The following is a 15,631-nucleotide window of genomic DNA, read 5'->3' as shown; positions in this document are numbered from 1 at the left end:
GGTAGCTTTAAAAGACGATAGGGCCAATTTATGAGTGGAGGAGGCTATCGATGGTTACTAAGTGCAGTGGCTATGTTCTGTCTCAATTATTGCAGGTAAGATATGCCTCTGAGTGCCAGCTGCTGGGGACAGCAATAGGGGAGGGTGCTGTTGTGTTTAGGTCCTGCTTTCAGGCTTCCCATAGGCACAAGGACATAAGAAGAAGAGTTTGGATTTGATATCCCGCTTTATCACTACCCTAAGGAGTCTCAAAGCGGCTAACATTCTCCTTTCCCTTCCTCCCCCACAACAAACACTCTGTGAGGTGAGTAGGGCTGAGAGACTTCAGAGAAGTGTGACTAGCCCAAGGTCACACAGCAGCTGCATGTGGAGGAGCGGAGACACGAAGATTAGGAGTCTACCGCTCTTAACCACTACACCACACTGACAGGTGACAGTACTCTGTTCTCTCAGTGGCCAAAGAGATGCTCATTAGAAGCCCGCAAAGAGTGCCTGAGCACAACAGCACTCTCCTCAACCCATGCTTGTCAGTAATTGGCATTTTCAGAGGCATTCTGCCTCTGGCATAGGCTCAAACACTGAAATCAGGATGCTAAACTAGAAGGAGGAGTCTGTTTCATGCTCTGAAATATGTAAATTGCTCTGATTTGCAAGGTGTATCCCAGTTAACAGGATGTGGATTTCCTGGAGATACATACAAAAGTTTTACTTGAATGCATGCGAGCAAAAGTACGGGTTCCTGTTTTCTTGAAAAGGTCACTAGAATTTGCAGCAAAAAAGGGGAACCGTTTTTCCTCGCTCACTGTTGTTGTTAGTAGCATGGACTAGGATGGGGTGACCCCAGTCCCTCTTCAGCCAGAGAGTTCAGACAGTGTCCATGGGTAGGTGATTCTTTCAGCACCAGACCTACCTTCCAGGGTTGTCGTGATGATGAAGTGGGAAGGAGGAAAAGCCATGTATATATACCATTTCCTTGGAGGAAGTGTGTAGGGAAAATGCGATGCACACATACTTTGTGGTTGTCACTCTCCCAGGCTTTTTTTCTGTAGTCTTATCATTCAGATCTGATGCTTGCTCTGCTAATAACTACTGTAGGTGGCTTGTGGGAAGCAGCAAATGACAAAACGTCGGGGAGGAGAGAACGGACATGGGGAAAAGTCAATTGCAAACATAAATAGGATTGCTTCAAAGGCTATTAATTCTATCTCCGACATCATTTGAACCCTATCCATGAAGAACGGAGCTGCACAACTCGTGAGCCAGCAAGTCCAGCGTTCATATCATGGCCCACCAAGACAGTTTTTGTTACGCTGTATGTTTATCTTCCTATAGCCATAAAAATGTAAGGCTGTCATCACACAGCCCCCATTGAAAGGTTTGCGGTGCCTCATCACAATCTTTAGGTGAGGCATTGATGGAGGGCATAGGGAGGACTGGCAAGCAACATGACCAGAGGCAGCAAATCTCTCTCTCTCTCTCTCTAATCTCACTTGCCTGCCAAATTGCTCAGGGTATTATTCGTATTATTCATGGCGTCTTCTTTTATCCTCACAACCATGAGGCTGCCCTCAGGCCCCAAATCTGATCCCTCCAAAAGGCAGCAATCCTAAACCTGTTTTCCTGGGAGTAGGCCTTACCAAACATTCAATGCTCAACAACTTGGGGTGGGGGAGGGTAAACGCTCCCCTCAAGTATTTTATGGGGGAGGCTGAAGGGACCTCGGCCCCCAGAAGCTGGCTCCTATGGGGCAGATGCTGCAGGTGTGTGTGTGGGGGTGCTGTATGTGGGTACCCACCACCACCTGAAGCTAGACCTCGGCCAGTCAGCTACTGAGGGCTGCACTCTGTACAGGCCCAGAGGCACTGTGTTCTGGGTGGCCATGGCACCTATATCCTCAAGCTCAGTCCCCTGGGGGTGGCGAGCCATTTAAGGTCTCGCTGGAGTGTATGTGTGCGCGCGCGCACGTGGGGGTGGGGGTGGGGACTGATGCCGGATCCCCCTTAAGGTGGGAACTCTTCCCCATCCACCTCCAAGATTGCCTCCGCCGCCTGATCTGGGTCGTCTCCTCTGAGCGTCTTTGCGCGTCTTTGCGCGTCGGGTGACTGAATCGGAGGGCGGATCGTTTCTTGCCTTTCCCAAAACGCCGCAACAGGAGGCAGGACGCAGAAATGCGCGCTCCCTCCTCCTCCTCCTCCTCCTCCTCCTCCACCTCCCAGAGGCAGGCATTCAGTGGCAGTAGTAGAAATAGTAGCAGGAGGAGCGAGCGCCGGCGAGGATCTCCTTTCTCCCGATCTCTCCAAGCGCGCGTAGGGACGCAGGATGCTGCCGCTGCTGGGACTTATCCTGGCGCTTCTCTGCCGGGCTCCGCTGATCTGGGGCTCCTGGGCGGATCCCGGCCAAAGCGAAGCGGCCGTCCTGAGCATTCAGCTGCCCGAGCAGCCGGCCAGGGAGGTCAGCCCGTTTTTCCTGTCTCTCACCATCGATGCCAACCTAGCCACGGATCCCAGATTCATCACTTTCCTGGGGTAGGTCACGCCAGGCTCGCCGTTTTCTGGTTTCGCCCTCCTTTTTTGGGGTGTGTGCGGGATCTTGCCCGCTGCGCCTTACGAGAAGGCTGTTTACAAACGGGGGAAGCTGCATCTGACGAGCTGCTGCCTGCTTTGCCGCGGATGAAGTTGCCGGAGCTCGGTGCAGGGTTCGGGAGTGAAAATGGAAGTCTCAAGCCTGAAGTTTTGCATGTGTGAGGGAGTGTGAAAACTTGTCTCAAAGCTGAAAAATCTCTTGCTTGGTTTTTGCCTGCAGCTGAAACTTCCCTTTTTGAAATGCTTTGTCCAAATTTCTTCTAACTAAAGGGCTATAGAAGTCTGAACGTGCCAGCCACGAGCTAATACTTTCTGCACTAAGTTTTGCCCATAATTCCTAGTTAGGAAGAGGGGGCTGTTTTTCTCAGAGTTAAAAGGCACTCTGCATATAATCAGAGGCACAGAAGGTCTCCAACCCCACTGTCAAATTTAGAACATAAGCTCCTCGCAGGCAGAGACCTAAACTTGCCATTTCACTTAGGAAACTCTGTAAAATTCCATATAAACTGACGGCAGTGTAGAAACAATACATCATCTTAAATATGACGTCTCTGGTCCTTCAATTGAAGCATAGAGATGTAGACATTGCCAAGATTTCAAGTGCTGTTGAAGTGGGAGTTTTTCCAGGTTCTCCTCCTGCCTACAAATCTGAGCGAGTTCTGACAGGTTACCTGTTTAATGATCACTTGATTGGATTGCCTGGGGAGCCTGGCCAGTCTTTTGTAATGATAAAGACTTAGTTCCTGAGTCCAGGTCACAGGCTCACACCCTATTCATATCTTAAATGTGCCCTTAAGACAGGATTTGTGAAGGAAAAGACAATGGGGAGGCTTTTCCATTTTCCTTTGACCTTGCAGAGAAAACATTTGGTCAGTTTCGGAATCAAAAATGGTTTCAGGTTGGTCTTCCTGTGCTGATCTATGTATGTCCTTGTTTGGTACACTTATGAACATTTAAATATATATCTAAGACCTCAAAATTCCTATCACACTGCATTGCAGGGGGTTGGACTAGATGATCCTCAGGATCCCTTCCATGGCCTTTTTATAGGCACATTGCCATTGTTTTTCTTTATAAGACACTCTCGTCCTTTCCTAGTTGCCACTTTACCCTCTGGCTGTAGGGTGGCAAGGATGAATGAGTTGGCATCCATGGGATTAAGGAGTTCAAATGCACTTTTAATTATCTGACCATTTTCGCTTTGACATTTCCTGTGGTTCGCTCCGGGTGCTTTGGCTGGTGAGATATGCCGGGAGAATCCTGTTTCCCCTTGCTGTTGAGATAGCTGACATCTCTTTCTGCTACACGTAGCTGCATTCCAGCAGTTTTAAAATGCATCAAGACATATGTTGTTGTTGTTTTTTGTTAAGTGCAGCTTATATACCTTCTTGTAGTTAGCCTTGGAGCAGCTAAAAGCACTGTAGATTTTGGGGCTGCCTGGCCACTTGCTCAACCGCCTCTGATTTGGGTTGGCGATGTCAACATTGGCTTGCAAAGCATCAAAGTGTCGGAGGCTCAAAAGGAAGATCACATGCTCTTTTTTCTCTCAAAAGGAAGAGTGCTCAGTTGACTTGCAATATTTTTTGCACATTAATTCATACAGTGTGGTGTAGTGGTTAAGAGCAGTATACTCGTAATCTGGTGAACCAGGTTTGCTTCCCCGCTCCTCCACATGCAGCTGCTGGGTGACCTTGGACTAGTCACACTTCTCTGAAGTCTCTCAGCCCCACTCACCTCACAGAGTGTTTGTTGTGAGGGAGGAAGGTAAAGGGAATTGTTAGCTTCTTTGAGACTCCTTATAGCTAAAGGTAAAGGGACCTCTAATCATTAGGTCCAGCCGTGGCCGACTCTGGGGTTGCGGCGCTCATCTCGCTTTACTGGCCAAGGGAGCCGGTGTACAGCTTCCGGGTCATGTGGCCAGCATGACTAAGCCACTTCTGGCAAACCAGAGCAGCGCACGGAAACACCGTTTACCTTCCCGCCGGAACAGTACCTATTTATCTACTTGCACTTTGATGTGCTTTTGAACGGCTAGGTTGGCAGGAGCTGGGACCGAGCAAGGGGAGCTCACCCCGTCGCGGGGATTCAAACCACCAACCTTCTGATCGGCAAGTCCTAGGCTCTGTGGTTTAACCCACAGCGCCACCCGCGTCCCTTGAGACTCCTTAGGGTAGTGATAAAGCGGGATATCAAATCCAAACTCCTCTTCTTCTTCAGTGCAATTTGGGTATTGTAAAGGGGTAAAGGGGTGGTTGGAGCAGAGGCGCTGTATTCTAGGGTAGCCATATTTCAAAAAGTGAAAATACTTAATAAACCACTTATGCTGATCATAACCAATTTTCTCCAGCACATACTTCACCGCTTCATAGTTCTCCTTCAGTGTACTCGAGTGAGCCAGGGGTATAGAGGCAAACTGGTTGCCGTTGTGTAGCAGAAGACATTTCAGTGATCGCTTGCTGCTGTCAATGAACAGTCTCCAATCTTTGGGTTCGTACTGTGGCACTCCAAGCTTGAGCAGAAGCTGCGCAATATCTGCACAGTACACCAAGTCCTTCCCTTCCAAGAAAAAACAGAGGTACTCTTGATGCCTGTTGCGGAAGCTGATGCGAGCACTGTCAGAGAGGAGGTTTTTTTCCTTCAATCTGGATGCCAACAGTTCGGCAGGGTCCTTTGACAAGCTGAGGTCGCGAACTAGATCATTCAACTCCTTTTGGGAAAATGGATGTGGAGCATCATCTTCAAGAACCACTTCTTCTTCTTCATGTCCTTCAACACTGGAGGCATCTTCGTCACTAATGTCAGGAAGTTCTCCGAAGATAGGCACTGGAATTTCATCACAATGAGCTACATGATGACGTGCTGATTGAAGATCAGGATACTTTGTGGGGCGGCTGCCCCATTAACTTAGTTTTGATCCCCCAACTTCATGCTTTGCTGCACCAATTTATGGAAGATTTCGAGGTTTAAGACTTCAAACTGATCCCTTTTCGACATAATCACCCAGAACTATCGGACCTGAATACTTCTTGTCATTAAAATAATCATTTCCAATCAAAACAATTATTTGACAAGGCATTTTACCCCCACCAACTTCTTCTAAAATGCTCCACACAAGCGTACATGTGAACAAAAACGTAAAAAAAAGACATGTGGCCATAGCTCAAAAACTTGACCTGATTGAGCAAAACCAATGTGATTTTTGGATTCAGCGCATCAGATTCATCCTAAATCAGCTGAAAAAACGCAGACAACAAATTTGTTGTTGACCAGTGTTATTATTGACCAGTTGTTGTTGTTGTTGTTGTTGTTGTTGTTGTTATTATTAGTTTTTGCTGCAAGAGATTTAACACAGCTCCCCTTCTGGAAAGTAAATAAAGGGTTTTTTTCCATTCAAAAGGAAGGAGTTAAAGCGATTAGCTTCTGAGCATGTGCTAACAGTGGCTACTGGCTTTGGGTGCATAGCCTGATGAAAGCCAACCACACAGGAACAAAACTGGCATATATGCTAACATGTCTCCAGTTTAATTACAGAGTACAAACTTCAGGATCTCAGCTCAGAATACAGCTCAATACTGTGAGAATTCATATGCCAAGTCTGTTATTTCCACTTTGGCAGAAGCACCAATATCCGTGTATTGTGTTCTACCCAACCGAGTCAATACTCAGAGTATACCCATTGCAATAAATGGACTTGGCTAACTTGAACTCCTTGATTTTAATGGGTCTACTCTGAGTATTGACTCTGGGGATCACCCCTTTCTGTAACATCGGCTACAGATTATTATGCTCCCATTTACTATCCTGAGGTCTAGAAACATGCCAAAGATGTCAAACTGTATTTCATATTATGTAATGAATCTGCACACACCTTAGATCTTTGTTCCTCAATTTTACACAGCCTCCTAGCACTTCTTTGTGTACAATGGATATAGTTTTCATTTCCATGTTCTTTCGCTGGGCGCCCTTTGAACCTTGGCTCTCAAAAGCAGAAGAAAAGTGGAGTAAGAAACAAACTTGTTATCGCTTGTATCAGGCGAGTCCTTTATTTAACTCTGGTATTTTATCAGCTCCAACCAGGAAGTTATTGGTGGCTGCTGCATATTTGCCATTTAGCTGATGAGAGGCGCATATCTGATGGCTTGTGCTTGATCCCACAAAAGAAAGAAAAATATATATTTTTCATTTATGTTACAAGCAGCGTTTGAAACTCCCACTGTTCTAAGCACATTTTGCGACAGGGAATTTCATTAGCGTGATATGTTTCTGAACTCTAGGCGCAGTACTGCGCCGAAGATTTCTGATCAAAACTGCAGAGTGGAAAGAAAAGAGGCCCTTTTTCTGCCTCCCCACTTCCAGCTGCTCTCTGAAGACTGGAAAAGAGACCCTTTTAAGAATATTAGGGGGGTGGGCAGGGGAAGGACTAGACCATGTGAAAAACAAACATAATATTTTAGCTGCATTTCATTCATTTTCAGCATAATATTCAAACATCCAAATAACAGGGAAAACTAGGAAAAGGGTTCTTGCATAACTTTGTCCTTGATATGCTATTTTTTCTGTGTGTAGATGCTGTAAACAAAATCTGCCCTTTTCCCCTTACGGGGTATCCAAGAGCCCATATAGAGTCCTTACATAGGTTCCCTATTGGTAGGCGAAAATAACAGAGGCCAACCAGAGAATATTGAGAAGCAAGCAGCTAGTAAGCCTGATCTTTATTGATCTGTTGCAACAGGGTCCTCACTCACCACATGCAGGAGGGAGGAGGAACCCAGAACAATGGCATGCAAGGCCTTATATAGACATTTTAAATTCCCTGCCCTGGAGCTCAAGACCACCCCTCCAAACATCATACATACATCACAGAAGGGGTTGTAGCTCAAGACCACCACCACCCCAGATATATCATACCTACATCACAGAAAAGGCGGTCTAAAGCAAAAATCTGAGTGACTTGTTTATCTCGTCTGACAGGTTACCTGTTTAATGGTCACTTGATTGGATTGCCTGGGGAGCCTGCCCAGTCTTTTGTAATGATAAATACTTAGTTCCTGAGTCCAGGTCACAGCCTCACACCCTGTTCATCTCTTAAAACAGGATTTGTGAAGGAAAAGATAATGGGGAGGCTTTTCGATTTTCCTTTGACCTTGCAGAGAAAACATTTGGTCAGTTTGGGAATCAAAAATGGTTTCAGGTCGGTCTTCCTGTGCTGATCTATGTACATGCTTGGTTGGTACACTTATGAACATTTAACATATATCTAAGACCTCAAAATTCCTATCACATAGGGATCAGGAGAGATCTCACCTGATGCCATAGCTGTCAACGTTTTCCCCTTTTTAAGGGAAATTCCCTTATTCCAAATAGGATTCCTCACAAGAAAAGGGGAAAGTTGACAGCTATGCCTGATGCAATGCACCACCACCGCTAATCTACTCCAGTCCAGTAACAGTTTTACCATATGACAAAGTATTAGAGAATCTCTACTATAGTTCAAATAAAAGGCCTAGGTCCTGCAAATCATGGTTCTTAATCCCGAGTGAGTAGACCAGGCTGCAATTACCTGGCAGTGAAGGGAAATGCACTCCACACATGCCCAGAGGCATTGCTTGTTCTTATTCTTTCAGATACTCTGGACACCGATTCTGGAGCTGAATTCTGCTGAATCCTGATCCAGATTAAGCCCTGGGAAGAGGAAATATCTTTAACAGTGGTGCTTAAAAGACATAAAAACCCATAGTGGTATATTGTCAGTAAATATAGCAGGCAGGAGAGCTTGAAACTAGTCTGCATTCTGTTGCTTTTCCTTAAACAGACACAAGAAGTTTGTTTTGAAGAGAGCCTTTCATGTGATGATGAAAGTGCTGGCGCAAGCTTTGAAACTCTTAAGATTTCTGTATGCCATCTTTATATTTAGAGTTACAGATATTGCATGTAGGCAAAAGAGAAAGAAAGTTGAACACATGATGAGTCACAGGCCACTGCTGTGTCAGGCTTGGCAAAGGAAATCCTCCTAGGGGTTCAGACCGGAGGAGATTGCTCAGCACCAAACCACACACAATGTGGGAGATCTAAGACGGATCTCCAGGCGTCTCTCCCCTCCCAGCTCTCTAAAAGACAGAGGAAACTGGTCCCATAGGCCAGAGCTTCCCAAACTTGGGTCTCCAGCTGTTTTTGGACTACAATTCCCATGATCCCCGACCACTGGTCTTGCTAGCTAGGGATGATGGGAGTTGTAGTCCAAAAACAGCTGGAGACCCAAGTTTGGGAAACCCTGCCATAGGCGACTGATAGGGTAGAAGGTAGGGAGGCCAACAGCAGATGGCGCCAGAGGCAATGACAAGCAGAGCCAGTTCATTCCAGTTTTGTCCCCATCTTACTCCCAGCTGAATTCTACACATGCAGCACCAAGACTGTGGAGGGGTAGGTTGATACTTGGGTACCACACATAGTTTCTGGAACTACTGAGCAGAGAATAAGGGCACCTTTGGGTGGCCTGTTTATTGAGCATTTATTCTGATTTGTTTGTGGGGAGGTTAGATGATGTTGCGTCAAACTGGGTGTTATCCTACACTTTCCAGCTTGCTTTTCCATCACTTTCCTTATCACAAAAACTCTAATTGTTTGGGGAAGCAGGTTCGTTTCACGAAAGCTCCAAATCAGCACTCCCTTAATTGCCACAGTCTAGAAGCACCTGATATGAACTGAATGAGCTGAACGGATGATGACAAATCAAAGCCAACAGGATGAAAAAGGTGTTTCCTTTCAATTTTTCCGCATTCTCACTTTCCCAGCTCTACGAAACTGCGCACATTGGCGCGAGGTTTGTCTCCTGGCTTCGTGAGATTTGGCGGCACCAAGACAGACTTCTTGATCTTTGATCCTGAAGAGAAACCAACGGCAGAGGAAGAGGTTTGTCAGAATTTGCTGGCTAAACAAGGTAGGTTGGAGCCGAAAGGTTGCAAGCTGCAGCACACCTACACATGAGCAAGTCTCACCAAGCACAGAGTCAGAGCAGACTGGCATTGGGTGGCAAAAGCAGTTATGCATGCCTTTGATTTTCAGAGATGAAAGAGTGATAGATTATGAAGAATATTCAGCATAAAAACTAGTTGACACCATCCTCTATGCAAAAAGCAGATTCATTTTCCAAGTGTGGATCATTATGCAGTCTCAATGGTATTGCCTCTACACAAGAGGAAGGTATCAAAATGTAGATACATGTAGGTATCAAAATGTATGTATAGGTTGCGGGGGTTGGGACATGGGTGGCGCTGTGGGTTAAACCACAGAGCCTAGGACTTGCTGATCAGAAGGTCAGCGGTTCGAATCCCTGCGACAGGGTGAGCTCCCGTTGCTCGGTCCCTGCTCCTGCCAACCCAGCAGTTCGAAAGCACGTCAAAGTGCAAGTAGATAAATAGGTACTGGTCTGGTGGGAAGGTAAATGGCGTTTCCGTGCACTGCTCTGGTTCGCCAGAAGCGGCTTAGTCATGCTGGCCACATGACCCGGAAGCTGTACGCTGGCTCCCTCAGCGAATAAAGCGAGATGAGCGCCGCAACCCCAGAGTCGACCACAACTGGACCTGGATTTATCTACTTGCACTTCGACATGCTTTCGAACTGCTAGGTTGGCAGGAGCTGGGACCCAGCAACGGGAGCTCACCCCATTGCGAGGATTTGAACCGTCAACCGGCGGCAGGTGGGAGTCCTGTCGCAACAGTCTTCAATAAAGACCAAGCCTACTGGCTGCTGTTTTGCTCTGGTATTCCTGGCTGGTGTCCTTGTTTTTTGTCCAAGGGAGCCCTCAGATTTCTCTGTTAACAGTACCTAAAACCCTGGAGAGCTGTTGCCAGTCAGAGTAGACAACACCGAACTAGAGAGACCATTTGTCTGACTCAGATATAGGCTCCTCAGGCCTGCCTTGGCTTTCAGGTTACCCTGACACCCGGCACCTTTCGCTTTAGGAAATGAGGGAGGCAGCTTTTCTGCAAGGAAAACTGAGCACAGGAAAGCCTGCTCTCTCCTGAGTTGGCTGAAACAACAAAAGCCAGGCTCCCTCTGTTAGTGGTGTTAATGGTTGCTATCAATCTGTGAGGCCAAGTGGGGGGGGGGGATATTATCTGTTCTAGAACTTCTGCACAGGCTTTTCATAGACGGGTGTCAGCAGTCCTATTATACTAACTGTAAATGTGAATTTCATCCAGTTTCAGGCACTGGGAGCTGCTGACAATGCTGTATTCTTACACAGGGCCTCTTGGCGTCTTTTGCAAGGTCCTCCCCCCAGGCACTCTGCACACGAGATAAAGCAAAATTAACACAATCCTTGACAGCGTTGCTGGTTCATTCCAAGACTATCAGGCAACTGATACTCTTTGCTAGGGGATGGTCTTGCCCCGAAGAATTCGGGAAAATCCATATTGGATAGGACTGCGAACTGAAAGAAGTTTTGATGAGTTTAGAGTCAGATTTTAGTCGGTGGATCTATCGATTTTTAAAATTGCAATTTTTTTGACATTATTGCAGCGTTCCAATACTCGATTGCATTTCATAGAACTGTAAATAAATAATAAACACCCACAAGATATTAAAGAGAAAAACAAATACCAGACCTTTAGAAGACATCTGAAGGCAGCTCTGTTTAGGGAAGCTTTCAATGTTTGTTTGTTTTTTTAAAAAATAGAATTTGCATTTTATTTATTTGTTAACATTCTTTTATTTCATTGGTAAATGGCATATTACATTACAGGACTTACTATAATATAATTTCCAACATGTATACAAAAATTATATACAAATTTTATATACTTCGAAAGGAAAAAAAAAAGAAAGAACAAAGAGAAAAAACAAAAACAATCCCCCCCAAATCATATACATACCAACACACTAGACTTCCTGCCTATCCTGTTGTATATTCCTTTTTTACAAATGAACGTTCTCTTATTATTATATATATTTTTAGGGAAGCTTTTAATGTTTAATAGACTATTGTATTTTAATATTCTGTTGGAAGCCGCCCAGAATGGCTGGGGAAACCCAGCCAGATGGGAGGGGTATAAATAATAATAATAATAATATATTATTATTATTATTATTATTATTATTATTATTATTATTATTATTATTAAAGTTGGGAGGGACCCTGAGGGTCATTATTCCAGCCTCCTGCAATACAGGAATATGCAAGTGGGCCATACAGGGATCGAACCTGTGACCTTGGTGTTTTCACCACCAAGCTCTGGGGTGTCTAGGAGGTTCCACATAAGGGAATACGCCCCTTGGACTTCAAAATGTTTCCTGTTCCTGCTGGTGAGATTATCTCCCTGAAACGTTGATCACTGTTGTGTGTTCTCTTTCTCTCTCTCTCCTTCTCTCTGCTGCCACAGATGCTGCAGATGTCTGTGGATTCAGATCCACGCCTATGGACGTCATAGAGCAACTGCAGTCTCAGTGGCCTTTCCAGGAAATGGTCATCCTCTGGGAAGAATCCAGGAAGAGGCCCCGAAACACAACCATTACGCGTAAGACGCCTGCAATCACAACGCGCTAATTGGAAGGTCTCTCTCTTCGCTGTTTGCTGAAAATGACGGGGTCTGGAAACTTAATGAGCTCTGCTAATTACCTTTACATTTAAAGGTAAAGGGACCCCTGACCGTTAGGTCCAGTCATAGATGACTCTGGGGTTGCGGCACTCCTCTCGCTTTATTGGCCCAGGGAGCCGGCGTACAGCTTCCGGGTCATGTGGCCAGCATGACTAAGCCGCTTCTGGCGAACCACAGCAGCGCACGGAAATGCCGTTTACCTTCCCGCCGGAGCGGTACCTCTTTATCTACTTGCACTTTGACGTGCTTTTGAACTCCTAGGTTGGCAGGAGCAGGGACCGAGCAACGGGAGCTCACCCTGTCGTGGGGATTTGAACCGCCGACCTTCTGATCGGCAAGCCCTAGGCTCAGTGGTTTAGACCACAGCACCACCCACCCCACCTTTACCTTTAGGGATAAGCAAACCAATAGACAAGAGGAGTACATGTGACTCCTGGCATAACTGCTGCTCCAAAGGGCCTCCTTGTCATGTCCTCCCTTGCTGAATACCCTCCTGCAGAAATGGCGGGTTCTCTGGTTCTTGCCCCTCTCCTAATGGAGAGGAAAATGTATGCAAGTCGATGATGGTACTAAAACTGCAAGAACAGGGCTAAGACAATGAGTAGCTGTTGAGTGTAAGGAAAAAACTGGATCTGGAGGCTTCCAGAGAACCTGTTTATTGAGCACAAAATAGCTGTTCTTTGAAACCTTCTTGTGGCACTCTTCTTGTGGAGCTTTCTGTATAGCACCAGCTCATTTGGGGTAGGTGTCTCCTGAATCTTTCTTTTTAATTATTGTTTAACATCTTTCTTGACAATTCAAAAAGCACATAAATATATGTGTACTAAACATGGTGAGACGTAAATAAAAGAGGGAGAAATAAAACGAGAAACAGAACCTGTGTAGCAGGGAAAATAAAGGGAGGGGTGTGGGAACCCAAAACTGTATATTTTACAAAGTTGTTATTGTGCTTCGCCAGATCTTAGCCTATTACAGTATTTGTAAGAACAGATTCCAAATATCATTGAATTTGTCCATGGCAAGTCTGCCTTTTGTACGCAAGTTGTTCATATGTTGTGAGTTTGTATAAGTCTTCAATCCAATCGTAGAAGGGAGCCGCATTTTTATTTTTCCAATTCATCAGTATCAGTCTTTTTGCTGTGATAAGGGCACAGAGAGTCCACTCACATTGTCCTTTCGTAAGGTTCCATGTGCTGGATATACGGTATACGTAATTCAAGAGGATATTTTGCTCTGTAAATGTAAGGGGTAGTTTTTCATTCTGAAAGTACCGTATTTTTTGTCCTATAGGGCGCACCTATAGGACGCACCTCGTTTTTTTGGGGGGGGGGAAATGAATAAAAAAAAATTATTCCCCCCCCCCAGCTGCGGCTGCCTCCCCAAGCCTTGCGGACACCCACCAGAAGCAAGGGGAGCCCTCCGGAGGGCTCCCCGTGCTTCGGGCAGCAGGGTGCCGCCCCAAGCCTCGCGCGCCCGGCGGGACCTCCCGCCAGGCGCGCAAGGCTTACCGACACTAGCCCGAAGCACGGGGAGTCCTCCAGAGGGCTCCCCGTGCTTTGGGCGGCAGGCTGCCGCCGCAAGCCTTGCACACGGCGGGACCTCCCGTCGGGTGCGCAAGGCTTGCGGACACTCGCCCAAAGCACGGGGAGTCCTCCGGAGGGCTCCCCGTGCTTCAGGCGGCATGCTGCCGCCCCAAGCCTCGCGCGCTCAGCGGGACCTCCCGTCGGACGCGGAAGGCTTGCGGACACTCGCCCGAAGCACGGGGAGTCCTCCAGAGGGCTCCCCGTGCTTCGGGCGGCAGGCTGCTGCCCGCAAGCCTTGTGAGCCCGTGGGAACTCCCACAGGGCTTGCAAGGCTTGCGGATAGCTTCCTGAAGCCTGGAGAGCAAGAGGGGTCGGTGCGCACCGATGCCTCTCGCTCTCCAGGCTTCAGCGAAAGCCTGCATTCGCCCCATAGGGCGCACACACATTTCCCCTTCATTTTTGGAGGGGAAAAAGTGCGTCCTGTGGGGCGAAAAATACGGTAGATCGCAGTCTCTAGAGAGTTGGCCACCCTGCTCTTACAGGAATCAACACCTTTTGTCATGTTAACGCCTCAATCCCAGGAGAAGACTTGGGTTGAAAAGGAAGCTTAGCCTATGCTTTCCCATTGGCCTGCAATCTTCCCTTCAATACTCCACATAATCAGAAATCCTACCATTTATTAATTTAATTAATAATTGGGTCTCCCCCAATCTGCAACAAAAGATATTCTTTTTTAAGAGAGAAAAGAATAACAAGCAGAAAATTACACATGCTTTTTTCTGGACTCTGGACTGCAATTAAACTTTACAGCATGTAACCCTATACATTAATCTTCTTTTCGCAACTGTATATAACGAACTTCGCAGTTGCTGCTTCCACCCCAATATCCACACATTTGTTGTATGCTGTTTCAGACTGTGCGAACTTGGGCCAAACTAGAGGATAAGAAAAATGTGTAACTGTGGTTCGTGCAATTTTTTAAAATTATTTTAAGCAGCCACTGTAGGTCCCTTCCAACTCCACATTTTTATGATTTTGTGATTCATCTTCGCTGGTGGACCTTCTCCAGTGAGATGATTTTTCTGACCTAGGATTCTGGGGGGGGGGGGGGCGTTTCCGGGGATTTCCTCCTCGTAACATGACTCTTTGTCCTTATTTTCCCACCTGCTCACAGGAAGTACAGTGGATATTCTGTACGACTTTGCACGCTGCGCCAATCTGCACCTGATCTTTGGACTCAACGCTTTGCTGAGGAGTGGCAACCAGTGGGACAGCTCAAACGCCCAGCTGATTTTGAATTATACTGAATCCCAGAATTACGACATGGATTGGGAACTTGGGAATGGTAGGTTTCAGATTTGAGTGTGCTCTTGTGTTGGCAGTATGCAAATACATATTGGGGGAGGGGGGCAAAGGGGGAGAGGGAAGAAAACCCATAAGCTCCTCTTCCCCTAAATTCAGCCCTGCAAAATCACATGCCATGTCAAGGATTTTTTTTTTAATTTTTTTTTTAACACAATGATTTTATGCACCCCTCACAGCTTTGTGAAGTGATGCCTTCAGGACAGAAGACAGCAGCAACAACAAAATAAATTGTTACATCGCTTTGAAATGTTTAATGCAGAGCTTTCCAAACATTTCATGTTGGTGATACGCTTTTTAGACATGCGTAATCATCATCATCTATTTATTTATACCCCACCCATCTGGCTGGGTTTCCCCAGCCACTCTGGGCAGCTCCCAGCAGAATATTAATTGAAAAAGCGATAAAACATCAAACATTAAAAACTTCCCTAAGCAGGACTGCCGTCAGATGTCTTCTAAGTCAGATAGTTGTTTATTTCCTTGACATCTGATGGGAGGGTATTCCACAGTGTGGGTGCCACTACCGAGAAGGCCCTCTGCCCGGTTCCCTATAGCTTCACTTCTT

At 46.3% G+C, this 15,631-nt stretch overlaps 1 protein-coding gene across 3 annotated transcripts in view; it reads left to right on the top strand.

The window, feature by feature from the left end:
- Positions 1–2,158: 2,158 nt before the first annotated feature.
- Positions 2,159–15,631, top strand: part of HPSE (heparanase) — a 28,221-nt gene continuing 14,748 nt past the window's right edge. For 2 of the 3 annotated variants that reach the window (XR_014501830.1, XR_014501831.1), the window contains exons 1-4: positions 2,226–2,525; positions 9,374–9,519; positions 11,963–12,097; positions 14,876–15,046. Coding sequence is in view for 1 of the 3 variants with exons in the window: in XM_083398465.1 (XP_083254591.1) it covers positions 2,320–2,525; positions 9,374–9,519; positions 11,963–12,097; positions 14,876–15,046 (658 nt within the window). In the remaining 2 variants the exon portion in view is untranslated. Of the gene's footprint in view, positions 2,526–9,373; positions 9,520–11,962; positions 12,098–14,875; positions 15,047–15,631 lie in introns of all 3 variants that reach the window. The other variant, XM_083398465.1, reaches the window with a different exon arrangement.

Source organism: Podarcis tiliguerta, assembly GCF_965153285.1.
Source record: "Podarcis tiliguerta genome assembly, chromosome: 9".
NCBI classification, from domain to species: Eukaryota; Metazoa; Chordata; class Lepidosauria; order Squamata; family Lacertidae; genus Podarcis; species Podarcis tiliguerta.
This window is presented reverse-complemented; position numbering and strand designations above follow the sequence as displayed.